The sequence below is a fragment of the Schistocerca piceifrons genome, chromosome 5 (genome assembly GCF_021461385.2).
Source record: "Schistocerca piceifrons isolate TAMUIC-IGC-003096 chromosome 5, iqSchPice1.1, whole genome shotgun sequence".
NCBI lineage: Eukaryota > Metazoa > Arthropoda > Insecta > Orthoptera > Acrididae > Schistocerca > Schistocerca piceifrons.
Window position 1 is genome coordinate 91,166,818 of NC_060142.1, and position 21,101 is coordinate 91,187,918.

The following is a 21,101-nucleotide window of genomic DNA, read 5'->3' on the forward strand; positions in this document are numbered from 1 at the left end:
CTGCAAGATCTCCAGTTTTCGCCAGAAGATGGTGAACATGTCACTCGTCGAAACGTCGCGGTTTTATAATACTGCCACCCAGCTGGAAAACCGAAAGCTTTTCGTTAACTGTTGCTACGAAAGTTTGCATGTTATCATTTTGTCATTTGGAGATCTAAATCTACATCTATATGGATACTCTGCAAATCACATTTAACTGCCTGGCAGACGGTTCATCGAACCACCTTCACAATTCTCTATTATTCCAATCTCGTATCGCGCGCGGAAAGAATGAACACCTATATATTTCTGTACGAGCTCTGATTTCCCTTATTTTATCGTGGTGATCGTTCCGCTCCATGTAGATCGGTGTCAACAAAATATTTTCGCATTCGGAGGAGAAAGTTGGTGATTGGAATTTCGTGAGAAGATTCCGTCGCAACGAAAAACGCATTTCTTTTAATGATTTGCAGCCCAAATCCTTTATCATTTCTGTGACACTCTCAGCCATATTTCGCGATAATACAAAACGTGCTGCCTTTCTTTGAATTTTTTCGATGTACTCCATCAGTCCTACCTCGTAAGGATCCCACACCGCGCAGCAGTATTCTAAAAGAGGAAAGACAAGCGTAGTGTAGGCAGTCTCCTTAAGAGGTCTGTTACATTTTCTAAGTGTCCTGCCAATAAAACGCAGTCTTTGTTTAGCCTTCCCCACAAGATTTTCTATGTGTTCCGTCCAGTTGAAGTTGTTCGTAATTGTAATACCTAGGTATTTAGTTGAATTTACGGCTTTTAAATTAGACTGATTTATCGTGTAACCGAAGTTTAACGAGTTCCTCTTAGCACTCATGTGGATGACCTCACACTGTTCGTTATTTAGGGTCAACTGCAACTTTTCGCACCATTCAGATATTTTTTTCTTAATCGTTTTGCAGTTTGTTTTGATCTTCTGATGACTTAATTAGTCGATAAACGACAGCGTTATCTGCAAACAGCCGAAGACTTCTGCTCGTCTCCCAAATCGTTTATATAGAAAAGGAACAGCAAAGGGCCTTGGGGAACGCCTGATATCACTTCTGTTTCACTCGATGACTTTCCGTCAATTACTACGAACTGTGACATCGCGAGTGGTGCTGCGGACTCTAGAAAATGAAGTGCCAAGTGGAGAAATTGGACAAATTCTGACATGTTCTTCTGTTTGTGTTCAGTAGAGGGTTAGCAGCAGCGGAGGCAACCAGAAACATTTGTGCCGTGTAAGGGGGTAATGCCATCGGACAGAGCACGGCAAGAAAATGGTTTCCTCCTTTTAAGGAGGATCGTTTTGACGGAAGTGACTCTCCAATTTCAGGAATACCTTCGAGGTTTGACGAAGATTGTTTAAAAGCATTAATCCACCATGATCCACGTCAGTGTAATCGAGAACTGGCTGTTCTGATGAACTGCGATCATTCCACCATCGTGCGACATTCTCATGCAATGGGGACGGTTCAAAAATTGGGTGATGGGAATTGCATGATCCAAGCCAACATCGCAAAAGCAGCGGGTGACCGTATGTGCATCTCTGCTTGCTCGTCATAAATTGGCCCGTGAACGATACCGACCATTTCTAGGTCAGGAGTCCACTACACGCAGCAAGCGGCTACACGGGTAGCAGGGATCGTGTGGCGTGGACTGGGCGGTTTTTTAGGTTAGATGGCCTTGGGCAAGTACAGAAAGGATAACAGCCTCAAAGGGTGCGGGGCAAAGTCAGGGAATGCGGGGACCAAGCAGCAATCGGTATTGTAATGGTAAACTCTCGAAGCTGCATTGGTAAAGTACCGGAACTTCAAGCGCTGATAGAAAGCACCGAAGCTGAAATCGTTATAGGTACAGAAAGCTGGCTGAAGCCAGAGATAAATTCTGCCGAAATTTTTACAAAGGCACAGGCGGTGTGTAGAAAGGATAGATTGCATGCGACCGGTGCTGGCGTGTTTGTCGCTCTTAGTAGTAGTTTATCCTGTAGTGAAGTAGAAGTGGATAGTTCCTGTGAATTATTATGGGTGGAGGTTACACTCAATAACCGAGCTAGGTTAATAATTGGCTCCTTTTACCGACCTCCCGACTCAGCAGCATTAGTGGCAGAACAACTGAGAGAAAATTTGGTATACATTTCTCATAAATTTTCTCAGCATGTTGTAGTCTTAGGTGGAGATTTCAATTTACCAGATATAGACTGGGACACTCAGATGTTTAGGACGGGTGGTAGGGACAGAGCATCGAGTGACATTATACTGAGTGAACTATCCGAAAATTACCTCGAGCAATTAAACAGAGAACCGACTCGTGGAGATAACATCTTGGACCTACTGATAACAAACAGACCCGAACTTTTCGACTCTGTAAGTGCAGAACAGGGAATCAGTGATCATACGGCCGTTGCAGCATCTCTGAATATGGAAGTTAATAGGAATACAAAAAAAGGGAGGAAGGTTTATCTGTTCAGGAAGAGTAATAGAAGGCAGATTTCAGACTACCTAACAGATCAAAACGAAAATTTCTGTTCCGACACTGACAATGTTGAGTGTTTATGGAAAAAGTTCAAGGCAATCGTAAAATGCGTTTTAGACAGGTACGTGCCGAGTAAAACTGTGAGGGACGGGAAAAACCCACCGTGCTTCAACAACAAAGTTAGGAAACTACTGCGAAAGCAAAGAGAGCTTCGCTGCAAGTTTAAACGCAGCCAAAACCTCTCAGACAAACAGAAGCTAAACGATGTCAAAGTTAGCGTAAGGAGGGCTATGCGTGAAGCGTTCAGTGAATTCGAAAGTAAAGTTCTATGTACCGACTTGACAGAAAATCCTAGGAAGTTCTGGTCTTACGTTAAATCAGTAAGTGGCTCGAAACAGCATATCCAGACACTCCGGGATGATGATGGCATTGAAACAGAGGATGACACGCGTAAAGCTGAAATACTAAACACCTTTTTTCCAAAGCTGTTTCACAGAGGAAGACCGCACTGCAGTTCCTTCTCTAAATCCTCGCACAAACTAAAAAATGGCTGACATCGAAATAAGTGTCCAAGGAATAGAAAAGCAACTGGAATCACTCAACAGAGGAAAGTCCACTGGACCTGACGGGATACCAATTCGATTCTACACAGAGTACGCGAAAGAACTTGCCCCCCTTCTAACAGCCGTGTACCGCAAGTCTCTAGAGGAACGGAAGGTTCCAAATGATTGGAAAAGAGCACAGGTAGTCCCAGTCTTCAAGAAGGATCGTCGAGCAGATGCGCAAAACTATATACCTATATCTCTGACGTCGATCTGTTGTAGAATTTTGGAACATGTTTTTTTCTCGAGTATCATGTCGTTTTTGGAAACCCAGAATCTACTCTGTAGGAATCAACATGGATTCCGGAAACAGCGATCGTGTGAGATCCAACTCGCTTTATTTGTTCATGAGACCCAGAAAATATTAGATACAGGCTCCCAGGTAGATGCTATTTTCCTTGACTTCCGGAAGGCGTTCGATACAGTTCCGCACTGTCGCCTGATAAACAAAGTAAGAGCTTACGGATTATCAGACCAGCTGTGTGGCTGGATTGAAGAATTTTTAGCAAACAGAACACATCATGTTGTTATCAATGGAGAGACGTCTACAGACGTTAAAGTAACCTCTGGCGTGCCACAGGGGAGTGTTATAGGACCATTACTTTTCACAATATATATAAATGACTTAGTAGGTAGTGTCGGAAGTTCCATGCGGCTTTTCGCGGATGATGCTGTAGTATACAGAGAAGTTGCAGCATTAGAAAATTGTAGCGAAATGCAGGAAGATCTGCAGCGGATAGGCACTTAGTGCAGGGAGTGGCAACTGACCCTTAACATAGACAAATATAATGTATTGCGAATACATAGAAAGAAGGATCCTTTATTGTATGATTATATGATAGCAGAACAAACACTGGTAGCAGTTACTTCTGTAAAATACCTGGGAGTATGCGTGCGGAACGATTTGAAGTGGAATGATCATATAAAATTAATTGATGGTAATCCTTAGAAAATGTAGTCCATCAACAAAGGAGGTGGCTTACAAAACAATCGTTCGACCTATTCTTGAGTATTGCTCATCAGTGTGGGATCCGTACCAGATCGGGTTGACGGAGGAGATAGAGAAGATCCAAAGAAGAGCGGCGCGTTTCGTCACAGGGTTATTTGGTAACCGTGATAGCGTTACGGAGATGTTTAGCAAGTGGCAGACTCTGCAAGAGAGGCGCTCTGCATCGCGGTGTATCTTGCTCGCCAAGTTTCGAGAGGGTGCGTTTCCGGATGAGGTATCGAATATATTGCTTCCCCCTACTTATACCTCCCGAGGAGATCACGAATGTAAAATTAGAGAGATTCGAGCGCGCACGGAGGCTTTCAGACAGTCGTTCTTCCCGTGAACCATACGCGACTGGAACAGAAAAGGAAGGTAATGACAGTGGCACGTAAAGTGCCCTCCACCACACACCGTTGGGTGGCTTGCGGAGTATAAATGTAGATATAGATATAGATGTACCCTGTATCTTTACTGGTGACGAGAAATTGTGTCTGTCTTCTAACACAAGGAAAAGAAAGTAATGGTTGAGTCCAAACAATTCAGCAGTTCCCCGTACAAAGAACTGTGTAGATCCATAAAAGATAATGTTGCTTTCCCGAGGTGTAACCATCACTGTTGACATGTATTGTCAACAACAGAGACGTCTTGCAGACGCAGTCCCAGAGCAACGACGACGAAAAAAATGGCGCTACTCCACAATACCGCTTCCCGCATTCTCCTAGACTGAAAAAAAGCACTCTACAGTAGTGGGTTGGGAAATCATTCACCTGATCTTGCGCCCTCCGATTCTCAACTTTTCCTCTCTCTATCGTACAGCCTTCAGGAACTTCCTTTCCGGAGAAATATACGCTCCGAACGTGACTCTACGAGTTCTTCACCTCAAAACTATGTGATTTCTGCAGTCGCGGAATCGAAAAGTTGCCCCAGCGTTGGCAGATAATTGTAAACAGTGAAGGAGGACATATAGTTGATGTCTGAAGTCTTTCTTATATGTATTTGTTGTATTTATTAAGGTTATGGAAAATCGCTAGGAACTGATGCACCAGCCCACTACTTGACTGCATTAGCTATATTCGTTACAGATTGCCGATCGAGTAGTTAAACAGTATGGGGTATTTTTGTCCCTGTGCGCGCTATACGTTACGTTTATGTACTCGAATTTTGAGGGCCAGCTGTGACATATTAAAATCTTACTGCAATTTCGTAAAATTTTATCATCAACTTAATCTCTCAGTAGGAAAATGCATCATCTGCGAACAGCATTATAGAGCTAGATGCATTTCTTGCCAGGACAGTTATATACGCTGTGAATCACGTGAGATGTAAAACTCCATAGCTTTCGTGAATGGTTTTAGCAAATGAGTGTACGCAGTGGGTCACGTAAATTTGTTATAATTATTATGGCCGAGCGGTTCTAGGCACTCAGTCCGGAATCGCGCTGCTGCTACAGTCGCAGGTTCGAATCCTGCCTCGGGCATGGATGTGTGTGATGTCCTTAGGTTAATTAGGTTTAAGTAGTTCTAAGTCTAGGGGACTGACGACCTCAGATGTTAAGTCCCATAGTGCTCAGAGCCATTTGAATTTATAATTATTAACTCTTGAATTAACGGAGATTATCAAGCAGATTGGTTTCTTTTTAATAGGAACATTGAACTTTTTAAGAGTATCTGGAAGCTTTAGGCCAATGGTGTTAAGTTTTGTCATCTGTTAAGATGAAACTTGTGGTGTCACCGCCAGACACCACACTTGCTAGGTGGTAGCCTTTAAATCGGCCGCGGTCCATTAGTATACGTCGGACCCGCGTGTCGCCACTGTCAGTGATTGCAGACCGAGCGCCGCCACACGGCAGGTCTAGAGAGACTTCCTAGCACTCGCCCCAGTTGTACAGCCGACTTTGCTAGCGATGCTACACTGACAGATACGCTCTCATTTGCCGAGACGATAGTTAGCATATCCTTCAGCTACGTCATTTGCTACGACCTAGCAAGGCGCCATTACCAGTTAATATTGAGATTGTTATTAATGTATCAACAAGAGCGATGTACACCAATTATGGATTAAAGTTAAGTATTCCAGCAGCAACGTACTGTATTGGCTATATTAATTACGTTGTCCTGTTCCAGACCTCACGCCAGTTTGCGTGAGCTTAAACGCGTGCATTTCGGCCTCTAGCAACACAGTGTTGGCTCTTCTGCCAACACAACAAAACTTACTTCGTTTTGCAGTTAGTTTTTCAGATATAGATACAGGGCCAGCTACGATTTATGAAGATGGATCTTTATGTGAATATATAGCAAATCAGAAGGGAAACAGGGGTACTACTTAAAATATGTGTATGTTCCCGTTTTTAGTATACGCAGGAATAATGACGCAGCAATCCACAGTGGCTGATTACGGACGTGTTCCCTCGTAAGTTTTGCACATTTCTTTGATACTTGTGCGAATAGTGTCAACATCAACAGTAATAAGCGTTGAGTCACTATATCAGTCGTTTCAATAGCTTTTGAATGGCGTCAAAGAATGTACAGCAAACTGCCGATTACCCACAAGAGAATTGTCCAGTTTACAGATTACACGTGCATAGTTCGGCGATATTTGGAAAAAAAGGGAAATCATGAAGCATTTCGTTATAAATAGAACGAATATTTTGGTTTATAATACACTATAAAGCATGTGATTCATATTTTGACTGCAAATCGATGCAGCATCAATCACTGCAGAGTGGCTTTGGAGGTTCTAATAGTGAGGAAGCGTGTTACAGCTGCTCCTCTAGACCGATTGTGAAACATATCGCTGTTCCTGACGAAGAAGATGACGGAAGTATCCGAGAGTGGTTAATTAGCGACGCCAGATAACCGGGATTTGAGCAGCTTAGTCACAGGGTGTGATCGGTGGAGGAAGACAGCGAAGACAAGGCTATCGAGGAATCTCTTAACAAATACACCGATACGATAAAGAGATTTATTACTACAGCATGCAAGGCGAATTCGCTTGCCCATACCGATTTTTGTCCCTCTAGCAAATGAGAACAGTCATCACGAAAAAAAGTGAATGAAAATAAGACACATAGAACATAATTCGATGTATACTTCCCGAAACTGAAGTACAATCAAGTCATACCTAAATGGCTCCTGTTTTAAGTGTAATTTTGTCTATACGTTGTCTGTTCCGGAATTGTTAATAATGCAGTGGTCTTTCCAATGAGGCAGGTGCATGTGCATGAGGTAAATAGCGATTTCCGGTAAAAAGGTGCATTTTGGGTTATTCATGGTTTTTGTTTATCTGTACTATGTCGAGTGCGCTTTAACCCGGATACTCAGAAACTTACTGCACACATACGATGCAGTTAAAAAAAAAAAAAAAGAAAACTTTGACTCAAAAATTCACTTGGTACCAGAGTTAACAACAGTAAATCATATTGCGTGCCTCTCTGTTTCTAATTATTTGCCCAGAACTCGTTACAACTTTTGGACCATACGGAAAATAAAAGTGGTTTTATTTCTTGGCCTATGTCTGTGAACAGCAGCGATGCTATGGTGTTACCTCTGGGAGTATGTATGTCGGTCGTTGTTTCGTATCTCACGTTGTCTCCTGTAAAGAGCGACGCAGTTTGCTCTGTTTGCCGAAGTCTTCACTCCACCCACTTAGCAGTACGAATGTTCCGTAAGTTCGCATTTAGTTTAATAGGAGACGGTGCGGAACTATGCGTCGTATATACTATGGTCCTCCTAGTGCCGGTATAATGCAGAGAGGTGCGGCTTCCCTGCTTGATGAAGCGGGGTCACGACTCTGCGGAACGAGATTACGAGAATATGCGGGGGGAGGTATTAGGCGGTAAGCCGTTTTGTGCGCGGATCAGAAAATTTGGAGGTTTCCCCTGGCAGGTCGGCGAGATGAAAAGCTCATCGGCAGAAGCGGCTCGGGGACGCAGATAAGAGCCGGCTGGCTTTATGGCTGAGTTGCGGGCGCGGGGATTTGCAGACCAGAGATTGCCTTGAGTCACGACACGCGCGGCGCTGCGCGAGGATAATCACCGCAGGTGCTGCAAGGCGCTTGCCTCGCCTTCTGGGCCTTTGTCCCTCCTCTCAAATGTGTCTCTTCTCTACCTTGTAACCCGAGATCTCCCGCCATTAGCACAGAAACTGCAGGAGTATAATCCATTGCACGGAATAAGCAAAATGCGAGCAGAGAAGATTCAGCCTTAGATGTATAGTCAACGAGCTACGTCAGAGCCTTGTGATGCTATTGGCAGTGAGATTCTACCAGATTAGGAAGAATCATTAGGAATAATAGCTGTAGCTAACGACATGTTACAATCATACTTAGCAGATGAGGTACAAGAAATAAAGATAACACAAACCTCAAAAAACGCTAAACTTTTAGTGAAACACATTGATGTAGGATCTTCTCAGGATAGCGCTTTAGGACCAACGCTGTGCCTGGTTACTTTCCAGGTACTGTCGGCTATAGAAAAAAAAATGCTTGATGCTGTGTTGTTGTTGTTTTCGTTATTGTGGTATTCAGTTCCAAAATTGATTTCATTATATTCTGTGCGCAGTCACGCCTGAGGAAGTCTCTTCATCTCTGCATAACTATTGCAACTAACGTCCACTTGAACCTGTTTGCTGTACTCGAATCTTGGCCTCTCTCTGCAACTTTCTCATTCCACACTTACCTTTGTTAGCAAACCAACTACTCCTTTATGTCCACCGAGCGAGGTGGCGCAGTGGTTAACACACTGGACTGGCATGCTGGAGGACGACTGTTCAGACCCGCGTCTGGCTATCGTGGTTTAGATTTTCCGTGATTGCTCTAAATCCTTTCAGCCAAATGCCAGGATGGTTCCTTTAAAAGGGCAGGGCCGAGTTTATTCCCCATCCTTATCTAATCCGATGGGACCGATGACCTCAGTGTTTGGTCCCTTCCCCCGTTATCAATCAACCAACCTTGGTGCCCCAAGTCCTGTCCTATAGCCCTGTCCCGTCTTTAGTCAAGTTCTGCTATGAAGATATTTTTCTTTAGTTCAGGCAAGTACCTCTTCATTCTTTATCCGATTCACCCACCTTCTCTTAATCGTTCTTCCGTAACATTTCAAAAGTTTTTATTCTCCTCTGGTCTGTAATATTTATTGTCCATGTTTCACTTTTGCATAAGGCTACACTACAGGCCGATACATTCATAAAGTATATATTAGAACTTAACATGCGGCCCCTCTCTTTTCTGAAAACTTTCATTTTAGCTATTGCGTATAATCAGAATAATGCCATAAAAGTCCATATTTACTCCATGAATAAATTTTATTTCAAATAAAGGGAAATTTTTAAACTTTTCTCAGCAAAAAGTCTTTCCTACTTGCAAAAAATGGTTCAAATGGCTTTGAGCACTATGGGACTTAACTTTTTTTTATCTTATGGGACGTAACTGCTAAGGTCATCAGTCCCTAAGCTTACACACTACTTAACCTAAATTATCTTAAGGACAAACACACACACCCATGCCCGAGGGAGGACTCGAACCTCCGCCGAGACTAACCGCACAGTCCATGACAGGAGGGGACTTAACTTCTGAGGTCATCAGTCCCCTAGAACTTAGAACTACTTAAACCTAACTAACCTAAGGACATCACACACACCCATGCCCGAGGCAGGATTCGAACCTGCGACCGTAGCGGTCGCGCGGTTCCAGACTGTAGCGCCTAGAACCGCTCGGCCACTCCGCCCGGCTTCTCTACTTGCACCAGCTTCACTAGCCAGAACTGTGTGTTCTGCTTATTCAGAGGGGTTAAAAGAGTTGTTACTAATATCTTCTTACTGTTGGTAGAAGAAAGGAAGTACGGCAGTGATATTTTAAATGTACGTTAATAGAATGTTCATCTTTAATTCAAGTTGGCGTCCTACCAATAACAGTTGCAATTATTTGCGTTTACTACATAGCATACGTATCCAAGAAACACTAAAAACAAGCCTCCAGTAATCTAACAAAACTATTACAGGCTCACACTAAACATAAATTTAGACAACATTGTCTGCGGAGCGCAGCGATCTGGTGCTATACTTACAAGGGAACCTCCCCATTGCACCCCTCTCAGATTTAGTTATAAGTTGACACAGTGGATAAGCCTTGAAAAACTGAACACAGATCAATCTAGAAAACAGGAAGAAGTTGTGTGAAACTATGAAAAAAAAAAGCAACATATACAAACTGAGTATTCCATGTGTAGCATAAGGAGGATAACCTCAGCTCAGGAGCGCCGTGGTCCTGTGGTTAGCGTGAGCACCTGCGGAACAAGAGGTCCTTGGTTCAAGTCTTCCCTCAAGTGAAAATTTTGATTTCTTTATTTTCACAAAGTTATGATCTGTCCGTTCGTTCATTGACGTCTCTGTTCACTGTAATAAGTTTAGTGTCTGTGTTTTGCGACCGCACCGCAAAACCGTGCGATTAGTAGACGAAAGGACGTGCCTCTCCAATGGGAACCGAAAACATTTGATCGCAAGGTCATAGCCAACCGATTCCTCCACAGGAAAACACGTCTGATATATTCTATACGACACTGGTGACGGAATGTGCTTCACATGACAGGAATATGTTGTCGACCCACCTAACTTGTACACTTGGCGAATGGGTAAAAAGATTCTTCTACCTTGCCCGATTTAGGTTTTCTTGTGGATGTGATAATCACCCCCCAAAAAGTGATGAAAACATAAGAGTTTGTCACATAAACTGCAACAAATGAATGCAACAGTTTCACAGTCGCACAGTTTTCCCTGTGCTCTGTCAAAACATATGTTTTTAACGTGTTTTTCCGTGTGTAGACCGTCAAATCTTGCATATGTCCAAGCAAATGTGAACATGTCCTGGAATTTTGGAGAGCGAAGTTAATTATGTGTGAGTGCCTGAACTTTGATAATTGTCTGAAAACAAAAAATTAAACTTTTCACTCGAAGTTAGAATTGAACCAGGGACCTCTCGTTCCGCAGGTGCTCACGCTAGCCACGGGACGACGGCGCTCCTGAGCTCACGTTATCCTTGATGTTGTATATCCTTCGCATGGGCTACTCATTTAGTACATTTTGCTTATTTTTTTCATAGTTCCACACAACTTCTTCCTGTTTTCTCGATTGATCTGTGTTCAGTTTTTCAAGGCCTATCCACTGTGCCAACTTATAACTAAATCTGAGGGGGGTGCGATGGGGAGGTTCCCTTGTTAGGTTAATATCAACACTCGAGATCGCAATAACATTTGTTTATTGACCGGTTTCGGCTTGTGTTAAAGCCATTCGCAGAATTTTTGGGCTCCCTGCGGATGGTGCTGGCAGCTCATCGATTTTTCACGTACACTGTGTACGATCCTGATATCACGTGTACGATCGTGGTATCACGTGAAAATCCGAGGAGACGCCAACACCACCCATACGGGAGGCCCAAACATTCTGAGCATGGCTTTAACATAAGCTGAAACTGGTCAGTAAACAAATGTTATTGCGATCTCGACTGTTGATTTTAACCTAAACATACTAAACAGCATCCGCATAGACCCTCCTTTTCCTTAACATATACATTTTCGCTACGCATTTGACCTGTGACCTTTGGTAGGGACCACACGGCACAGAAACAAACTTTTCGCGTAAATTACGTCCTGTGTAACGCACTGTCGCTTATAAATTAGAGAAAATTTGAAATTTTTTTCGGAAAAGTTCCCAAGCACTTTTTTACTCAAGATTCTCTGTGACGTTTCTGCAGCGTAAAAGAGAATACATTAATGTATACATGCCTACGGATTCTGTGACGGTGTGGTAGTATATCGTTAAATATTTAAAACGGTTGCTCACCAACGGCAAACCGCACGCCGTTTCCTTTTGCGTACCGTGCGACAGTGGTCTGCGGGAGCAGTACTTTATTTTCACCTGCATTCACAACGCTTCAAGTATAAGGCTGGCTGTTATATTTACTGTAATGTGTGTACAGTTCCCTTGCGGGAACACCGCAATTCAAACGTCATGGGTGACCATCGACGGCGTGAAATCGAACTCTTTGCTGATGTAATTCACAACACACTCACACTGCCCTAGGAAATTGAGTTAACCCCCCCCCCCCACCCCACCCAAGTAAAAATCTAATGTTATCAATAGATACTACGTTTGACTAAGGAGTCAGTAGCATGCCTGAGAGATCGCTATTGCAGGTTCAAAACAATACTAGACTATCATATATGAGATCCACTAAGTTTTCGTTACGTTACATTTCACAGGACTGTGAACTCTTATTGGCTCATAAAATTTTGTCTGTCACTCTTGAATATCTTTACTGTTTGTAGAGAAATGGGACAGGCAGGAAAATATAACCATCACCTTTGAAAGAAACTTCATCCGCGGAAAAAAAAAATAAAAAAAAAAAAACAACTGTTGGAAGTTTGGCACTGCCGTTCTGTGCTGGATAATCCATTTACAGAACTGAACTGTGTGTTACGAATCACTTGATTCCATTGCTTGCGCATGTTGTTTGTGATTCAGGCGTGCTCTCCACATTATATTCTTGCAAGTGTGTGATAGGCAAGAGTGATTCTTCTCTGACACAACCTCTTGAAATTCTGGTGCTCAACCACTTAGTTGTCGACAACCTTTTCAGAGCTCTACAGGGTGTTTCGGGGTGATGGTCAATAATTCACACATGGAAAGTACAGGGCGAAAGTAGCTAAAAAGCTCCAATAAACACGGGTCCACAAATGACAGCATAGATGTTCCGATACTTCACTGAGCCATGCAGAATTGCGCTATTCGTGCGCCGTATCATCGGCAATGTTGGCAGGCATATCGAAAAAGTTATAACCTAAATCCTAAAGTGTGTAGTGACGTTTACATGTTGAATAAAGTATGCGCGCCGTAGTTTGTAACTAATTTCCATTTTTTTCATAAAGTTCAATAATTGTCTCCTTGTAAATAGGGTTACAGTCATATATATACGGGGTGGTCCATTGATAGTGAACAGGCCAAATATCTCACGAAATAAGCATCAAACGAAAAACCTACAAACAACGAAACTTGTCTAACTTGAAGGGGAAAACCACATGGCACTATGGTTGGCCCGCTAGATGGCGAAGCCATAGGTCAAATGGATATCACATTACATATTCGTCGCGGTTAATCCGCACATCAGTAGCAGACAAATTGCGCGAGAATCGGGAATCTCAGAAACGTCGGTGTTGAGAATGCTTCATAAACATCGATTGCACCCGTGCCATATTTCTATGCACCACGAATTGCATGGCGACGACTGTGAACGTCGTGTACAGTTCTGCCACTGGGCCCAAGAGAAATTACTGGACGATGACAGATTTTTTGGACGTGTTCTATTTAGCGACGGAGCGTCATTCACCAACAGCGGTAACGTAAACCGGCATAATATGCACTATTGGGCAACGGAAAATCTACGATGGCTGCGACAAGTGGAACATCAGCGACCTTGGGGGGTTAATGTATGGTGCGGTATTATTGGAGGAAGGTAAATTGGCCCCCATTTCATCGATGGCAATCTAAATGGTGCAATGTATGATGATTTCCTACGGCTACCGCTGTTACTACAAGATGTCTCACTACATGACAGAATGGCGATTTACTTCAACATGATGGATGTTCGGCACATAGCTCGCGTGCGGTTGAAGCGGTATTGAATAGCATATTTCATGACAGGTGGATTGGTCGTCGAAGCACGTTCACCAAATCTGACGTCCCCGGATTTCTTTCTGTGGGGAAAGTTGAAGGATATTTGCTATCGTGATCCACCGACAGCACCTGACGACATGCGTCAGCGCATTGTCAATGCATGTGCAACATTACGGAAGGCGAAGTACTCGCTGTTGAGAGGAATGTCGTTACACGTACTGCCAAATGGATTGACGTCGACGGACATCATTTTGAGCATTTATTGCATTAATGTGGTATTTACAGGTAATCACGCTGTAACAGCATGCGTTCTCAGAAATGATAAGTGCACAAAGGTACATGTATCACATTGGAACAACAGAAATGAAATGTTCAAACGTACCTACGTTCTGTATTTTAATTTAAGAAACCTACCTGTTACCAACTGTACGTCTAAAATTGTCAGCCATATGTTTGTTGTGGTGTCACCGCCAGACACCACACTTGCTAGGTTATAGCCTTTAAATCGGCCGCGGTCCGTTAGTATACGTCGGACCCGCGTGTCGCCACTATCAGTGATTGCAGACCGAGCGCCGCCACACGGCAGGTCTAGTCTAGAGAGACTCCCTAGCACTCGCCCCAGTTGTACAGCCGATTTTGCTGGCGATTGTTCACTGTCTAAATACGCTCTCATTTGCAGAGACGACAGATTAGCATAGCCTTCAGCTACGTCATTTGCTACGACCTAGCAAGGCGCCATATTCAATTACTACGAATGTATTCTGAACAGATAATATTGTGAATCATGTACCATCAAGAGCGACGTTCATCATTAACGGATTAAAGTTAAGTATCAAACTAATTACGTCCGCTTTCTGAATTCTAATTCCTTGTCATGTTCCAGACCTCACGTCAGTATAGTTCTTCCCTCCTCACGCCAGCCTGCGTGAGTTAAAACGCGTGCATTTTGGCTCAAAAAAATGGCTCTGAGCACTATGGGACTTAACATCTATGGTCATCAGTCCCCTAGAACTTAGAACTACTTAAACCTAACTAACCTAAGGACATCACACACATCCATGCCCGAGGCAGGATTCGAACCTGCGACCGTAGCAGTCGCGCGGCTCCGGACTGAGCGCCTAGAACCTGCATTTTGGCCTCCACTAGTAACATGGTGTTGGCTCTTCTGCCAACACGACATTTGTGACTATTACAGCGCCATCTATCAGAAAGCGAAAAAAGTGGTCCAACTAAAACATTCATATTTCTTTACGTACAACACGAATATGTAATAAAAAATGGGGGTTCCCATTTAAAAATCGCGGTTGATATCCGTTTGACCTATGGAGCTCCATCTAGCGGGTCAACGATAGCGCCACCTGGTTTCCCCCTTGAAGCTAGACAAGTTTTGTTCTTTGTAGTTTTTTCGTTTAACGCCTATTTCGTGAGATATTTGGCCCTGTCACGATCAATGAACCACACTGTACATATACGAGTATATTATTGAAATCTGTGCCATAAATACTACTGTACATATTGAATTTTGCAAATTTGTTATGTGAATCAATACTTATTAGTTTTTATAATTATTTTATGTCCTGGACTCGAAAAATAAAAATAAAAAATTAAAAAAAATTTTGCCCCGCTCGTCGACTGGCCCCAATTTCCGTAAAATGTCTCTCAATTTTGATTGTGGCGGGAAGCGAGCTACTGACAAAGGCACGTCCCGCGGCTGTTGCAGCGACGAACGAGCAGCGCGCGGGCAGCAACGGCGCGGGCACCGGCGTCGCGACGCTGACGGCGCGCCTCGGCCGTGGGGACCTGCGGGCCACCTACCAGTGCCGCGCGCACAACGACGCACTCAAGGAGCCGCTGACCGCCTCGCTGCGCCTGCTCGTCCACGGTGAGTACTGCTCTGCCTCTCCTGATACTGCCCGTGCTCCAGCCAGGTGCAGTCACACGCGGGCAAGGCCTGCGTCTCGTGACGTCCCAGCCTGAGTGACGCGACGTTGCGGCTTCCAGTGTGAAATTTTTATGACGACGCACCAAGTGGTTATAACTGAATGGCAGCTATTCACGGAGGTCCAGTGTTGGCTGTAATGATCGTGTGGCAGGGAAACTGCTAGATAGGCTAGTACATTATTGCGGAACCGATTTACACAGGAAAAAAATTAGTTCCAGTTTTGGCCACCAGGTGCATATCTGGCGCTGTGAACCATCTCGTCGACGTCTCCGGTGCTCTTATTAAGCAAATTGCGTTAACCGGTGTTTAATAATAAAATCAAAATTATACTTGCCTCACTTGTCCCACCTTTTCCGTCCGCATCCCACTCTTAATCCATTGTGCACAGAAACATTTTTATACCTCATTCTTGCATTCACAGCGCGTTTGCACCTTGTGGCCGAAATTGTAACTAATTTTCTTCCAGCGTAAACCGAATCCGCATTAGCATATTATAATATTACCAAATTTCGCCTTCATGCGATATTACAGCCCTTTAATTATAACCACCTGATATAAATCGTCATAAATTGTGCATTTAAGCTGGTTTCATAATGTTTTAGGGAGAATATAAACTACAAGTAAATCACTCTCCCCAATTCATTTTAAGAATCGAACTTGCATTTATAAAACGTCATATCTCCTGAACTACGTTCAGTACAATGATTCAGTTTTATAAGTACAATCAATGGCCAGTGTGTCTGAAAAATGTGTTCCGAGTAGAGTTAATAGTAAAGAAGTAATAAATTAAAACGCCATTCTTGATGCTGAAGATTAACTACGTCAACAGCGAGAAAATGGTAATAAATAAACTTTATTATTTTCATTATGTTGTGCGTGTTAGGGGGGGGGGGGTCAACGATAAAAACTTTCGAAAAGGTTTGATGCTACGGTTACAATTGGTTTTGTTGGAAGCCGCTAACTGCTCTCATTCTGAAATACTTGATGAATATTCTCTGGGTAGTTTTCCCGTCGTGAGTTACGCTGCCACATAACATATATATGGAATTTTTGACTTTGCACGTGACTTACTGTGCTGAACCGTTAAGGCAAGATTATACCTTTTTTTTAATGGCTAAACTGTGACATCATCTTAAATGTTTGACAGATGTCAAGGAGCTGTTCGCCTGGAAGGCGGCGAATTTGCGCCCTCCCTTCGGCATGATGAAGAAGATATCGGGATTCATCAGGCAATGAAACGCTCTGCCACTGCGCCAATGTCCATTACCGATGGTCACATGCCCATTTCAGTAGTAGTTTCCCATGTCCTGGTGTTAACATTGGCAGATGCGGAGGCCCATCGTTAAGAGTGTTCGGTGCACTGTATGAACAGACACACTTGTACTCTGCCCAGCATTAAAGCCTTTTGTCAGTTCCGCCACAGTTCGCCGCCTATCCTGTTTGACCAGTCTGCCCAGCCAAGGAAGTGTGATGTCAGTAAAGAGTGATGGCCGCCCAACTTCACGACGTCTGGGCGCGATTTCACACTCACCACAGCACTCCTCGAACACCCGACAAGTCGTGCAGTTTCTGTAATGCTCGTGCCGAGCCTCCGGGCCATCACGGTCAAACTCAGATAGACAGCACACCTCTCCCATTCTGTAGATGCGGACAGCAGGCTCACTCATACTACATGCACCGTGGCTATGTCCGACTAGGAGTCATTCCTCGCCATGTGACGCTGCTGTCGCCTGAACAGGTTTATATCGATATAGGTCGGTGGTCACCATGTTCTGGCTGATCAGTGTAAATATTAGAAACAATTTATATCACTCAGTGACAATCTGAAATATTAAACCTACTGATTGCTTTAAGTCGCGACTGAACATGTTGAGTAAATATCACAGCATCAGTATTTATCGCGCTCGAAGTGTACCCAACACCACTGGCAACGTGTGCTTTACACCTGTAGCACCCATTTATGAATTCTGTAAACAATGCGAGGTGTAAACTCTTATCTAGAGATTTCTGTTTCATTTGTACGTCTCGAACTTGCCCTAAATGTCTAATAAACACTTATTCTGGAGAACTTAATATCGTTTTTTTCATAGAAGCTTCCATTCAAATGTCGTTCTTAGTGGACATCTTAGTTCCAGTCTCTTTTTCGGGGTCTAACACCTGTCTAACTGATACGTGGTACGGTGCACCACACGTATGTTTACGTAGCGACCAAATATGCTCTAGAGACGATCAGTCTCAGTTTTATCCAGTGATGGATATTTTGCAGCCTGCAAATCCGCTTAAAACATATTCACGTAATTGAGTAATTGTGGTTGTTGTACGTAGCAAAGAAAGAAGATACTGGATATAAGTTTTTTCAGTATATTTACAGGGTGGTATTAGTAGCGACAAACTTTTCCAGTACATTAGGAACTTGAGAAATTTTGCAAAGTAATTGTTTGCTAACATGGAGCCCACATTGCCTTTGGGCTTAGGACTCGGCCATAATATGCGAGATATCCAAGATGGCAGCGGGATTTTAAGTAGGACTCGCCTATTCGGGCACCAGCTTCCTGACGTCACGCGGAATAAATTCCTAAACCTATTGTCCAGCTAACACAATCAGGTGAAATTGGATTACGGTACAGATAGCTCCAGTGTTGACGAGTGAGCAGTCCTGTGTCCATGACGCTTTGAAACTTTTTGCAAAACAAATTATGCAAATTGTTTTTTTTTGTTTTTTTCTGGTAATATTCTCTTTTAAAATTTATACTTGAAACGTTTTTTCTAGTCTTTGGCGGTTCCCTTAGTTTATCTCAGTGGAACAGATCACCGTGATCCCGAGAGCTCGGCGTAAAATATAATTCTGTGTATATAACTATGTTTCAATAAACCATCGTTATCAAGGGACCTGACGAGAAACACACCAAATTAACTATTTTTACCAGCGTAAATTACGTTATTGGAACCCCAATCAAGTGTCTGACTTTCTAATATTATTGTTCCGCCGCTGCGGGTAGTTTGTTATAAAACAGTTAAATTCAGCATCTGGTCGCAGCTCCAGATTCGTGGGTTCTTGGTGACGAGCCTCGTCCCCCTTTTTCTAGCCTTGTTCAGCTCTTCCTCATCATACTATCCCAAAGTAGACTACTTTCGGCGATTTCCTTAACTATGTCGGTCCATCCTCTCCTTGGTTACATCGTGTCTTTCGCCATTTGTAGTCATTTCAAGAGATTTGTTAATTATCCTGATATCTTCCATCGTTTTCACGTAAGCTTTCCATCTCAATCTAGATTGGCCGATTTTTTGTTTTACCAGAACACGTAAGTTATGCACTTGCGTCCATTCCGCTCCTTTCATTCCTCATCTCATCCCTTTTGATATCCTCAGCAAGTTCCTACAAACTTCATTTCAGCAACTTGGATTTGGTTATTCTTCCTTCCTGTCAGATCACAGGTCTCCAGTGAGTAGGTCAAAATGGTAATGTAGTAGATATGGTTAGTTTTTCGTTGTGTGGTATCTAGTGGTCCCAAAGGGGGCAACTTACTTGGTTGTAGAACAAGTTGGGTTTATGGTTCTGTTAAAATAAAAATTCATGGTACCTACAGTCGGGATATAGAGTGCCGTATTTAGTCATTTATGAAACAACTAGAGGCAATATTAAAAGTTTTTAACTTCAAAACACAGTGAGGTAATATTAATTGGAGTTTTGTTTAGGGATTACCTAATTGTCCTTGCCTTTACATATAATGTGTCTCTCGTAAAAAAAAGGCTAAATAAATCAGCAGTACTACAGATGATAACAATTCCATAGGGACATTGAAATATCGTAAAGACTTCATAAATACTTGAAGTTAAACGAAAAGTGTTACACATGAAGAAAAAAAGATTGACGACTTTATAAGAAGTATTTGAGAAATACAAACAGGACACGGATGCACAAGACACTTGGCGTCAGTAAAAAAATAATGTAACACGGCCCGTAGGTCTCAACACAGCGATTCAAAAACAAGTTTAATAAATTAGAGTTCCCACTTTTTCCAGTCGTTAGTGGTCACACGGAGACCAATTACCAGTACTGCTAAACATAGATCATTTTCCGCAAAAATCATTCACGAAAGTGGCATTCGAAATATTGCATGAAACTGCTTGATAAATCGCTCGAGGTGGCGGGATCGAAGCGGCCGATTGCAGGCAATATCGTTGGTGTCTGTATGGCCCTTACAACTTTTCGTTTTAAAACTTTACATCAGTGGGAAGCACACTTTTCTCATCTGTTCACTTATGTTCGTTAAAATATACTAATAAAAGATAAGCGGTCGAAATATTCTTCAATAAAGTTAAAAATACAGTGTTACTTAACCAAATCTTTTTGCAGAATATGAAGCGATAAATCAAGATAGCTTTGTCCTGGCGCAACCAAAAGACGTCAGCTCTCTTCGAATACAAAGCAATGCCTGACTTTATTACAACCCAATGTTAATTATCTTTTTTATTATTTTTTCAAAGGTTCTCCAAGTAACGGGGGGAGCCTGTTGGTATTCAGTGCCCATTAATCAGTGTTTCTGTAGCAACCATATCAGTTTTCCTGGTATTCAATTCCCTGGTTTACGATGCTTGATGACGGTTCAGATGTTATTTTTCATCCAGTGACATGAAACATATTTTAACGAACAGGTTAATAACAGTCTGCATGTGTAGGTTGTTCCGGGACAGGACGAACGAAGGTGTGGTCATCTGACGGAAGTTATTTAAACTCGACTTCTGACACTCTCTTGTACGGAATACAATAGAGCGCGCCAGAGTCGGAATGCCGGACCATTAGCCAGTCAAAATCGTCAAGGAAGGTTGTAGTTTTAAAATCGAAATAATAAGGAGCAAGAGGAGATGTCGAGCGGGAAGCTGGCACCAAAGAGAGCATCGATCCAGAAGCACCGTGCCGCCAACAGGTGACATCTGTCCCACGCTTTTCGTTGGTTATTCAGAAGCGGTGCGTAGAGGCTTGTCGGTCAGCGCATTTCACGGGAACAGACCACCTCTGCTCAGGGGACGATCCTACTCGGCACGCAGGCCACAATGAATTGTATCTGAACACTGCAGACGAAAATCTGTGTGGAAAAAAATCAGAAATAACAAGACAAATTTCGCGGTACCACATCGACTGGCTAGGCGAACTGCACTGGAGGGATTTCGTCGCTTGTCCCCATTTTCCTATCACTCGGCAACGGACGTGTTTTTTATGTAAACCTTTTCGTATTAAATCAACATTATACAAGAAGCGGCTACAACGTGACTGATGCTGGTACACTAAAGAATGACTTTTGGAACTTAACTTCAGTTACCTGAGATGGTGAAAATCGTTCTCCACGCATTTTTGTTTGACGCAAGGGAACAGAAAGACGACGTTAGATGATAAATCGCGTGAACAAGGACATGAGACAGTAATTTCATGTTTTGTAGGT

The 21,101-nt window shown here is 43.0% G+C and overlaps 1 protein-coding gene across 1 annotated transcript in view; it reads left to right on the forward strand.

Annotated features, from left to right (window-relative positions):
* Positions 1-21,101, forward strand: part of LOC124798758 (hemicentin-1) — a 1,218,631-nt gene that overhangs the window by 515,240 nt on the left and 682,290 nt on the right. The window contains exon 7 of the mRNA XM_047262286.1: positions 15,439-15,600. Within this exon, the coding sequence (XP_047118242.1) occupies positions 15,439-15,600 (162 nt within the window). The remainder of the gene's footprint in view (positions 1-15,438; positions 15,601-21,101) is intronic.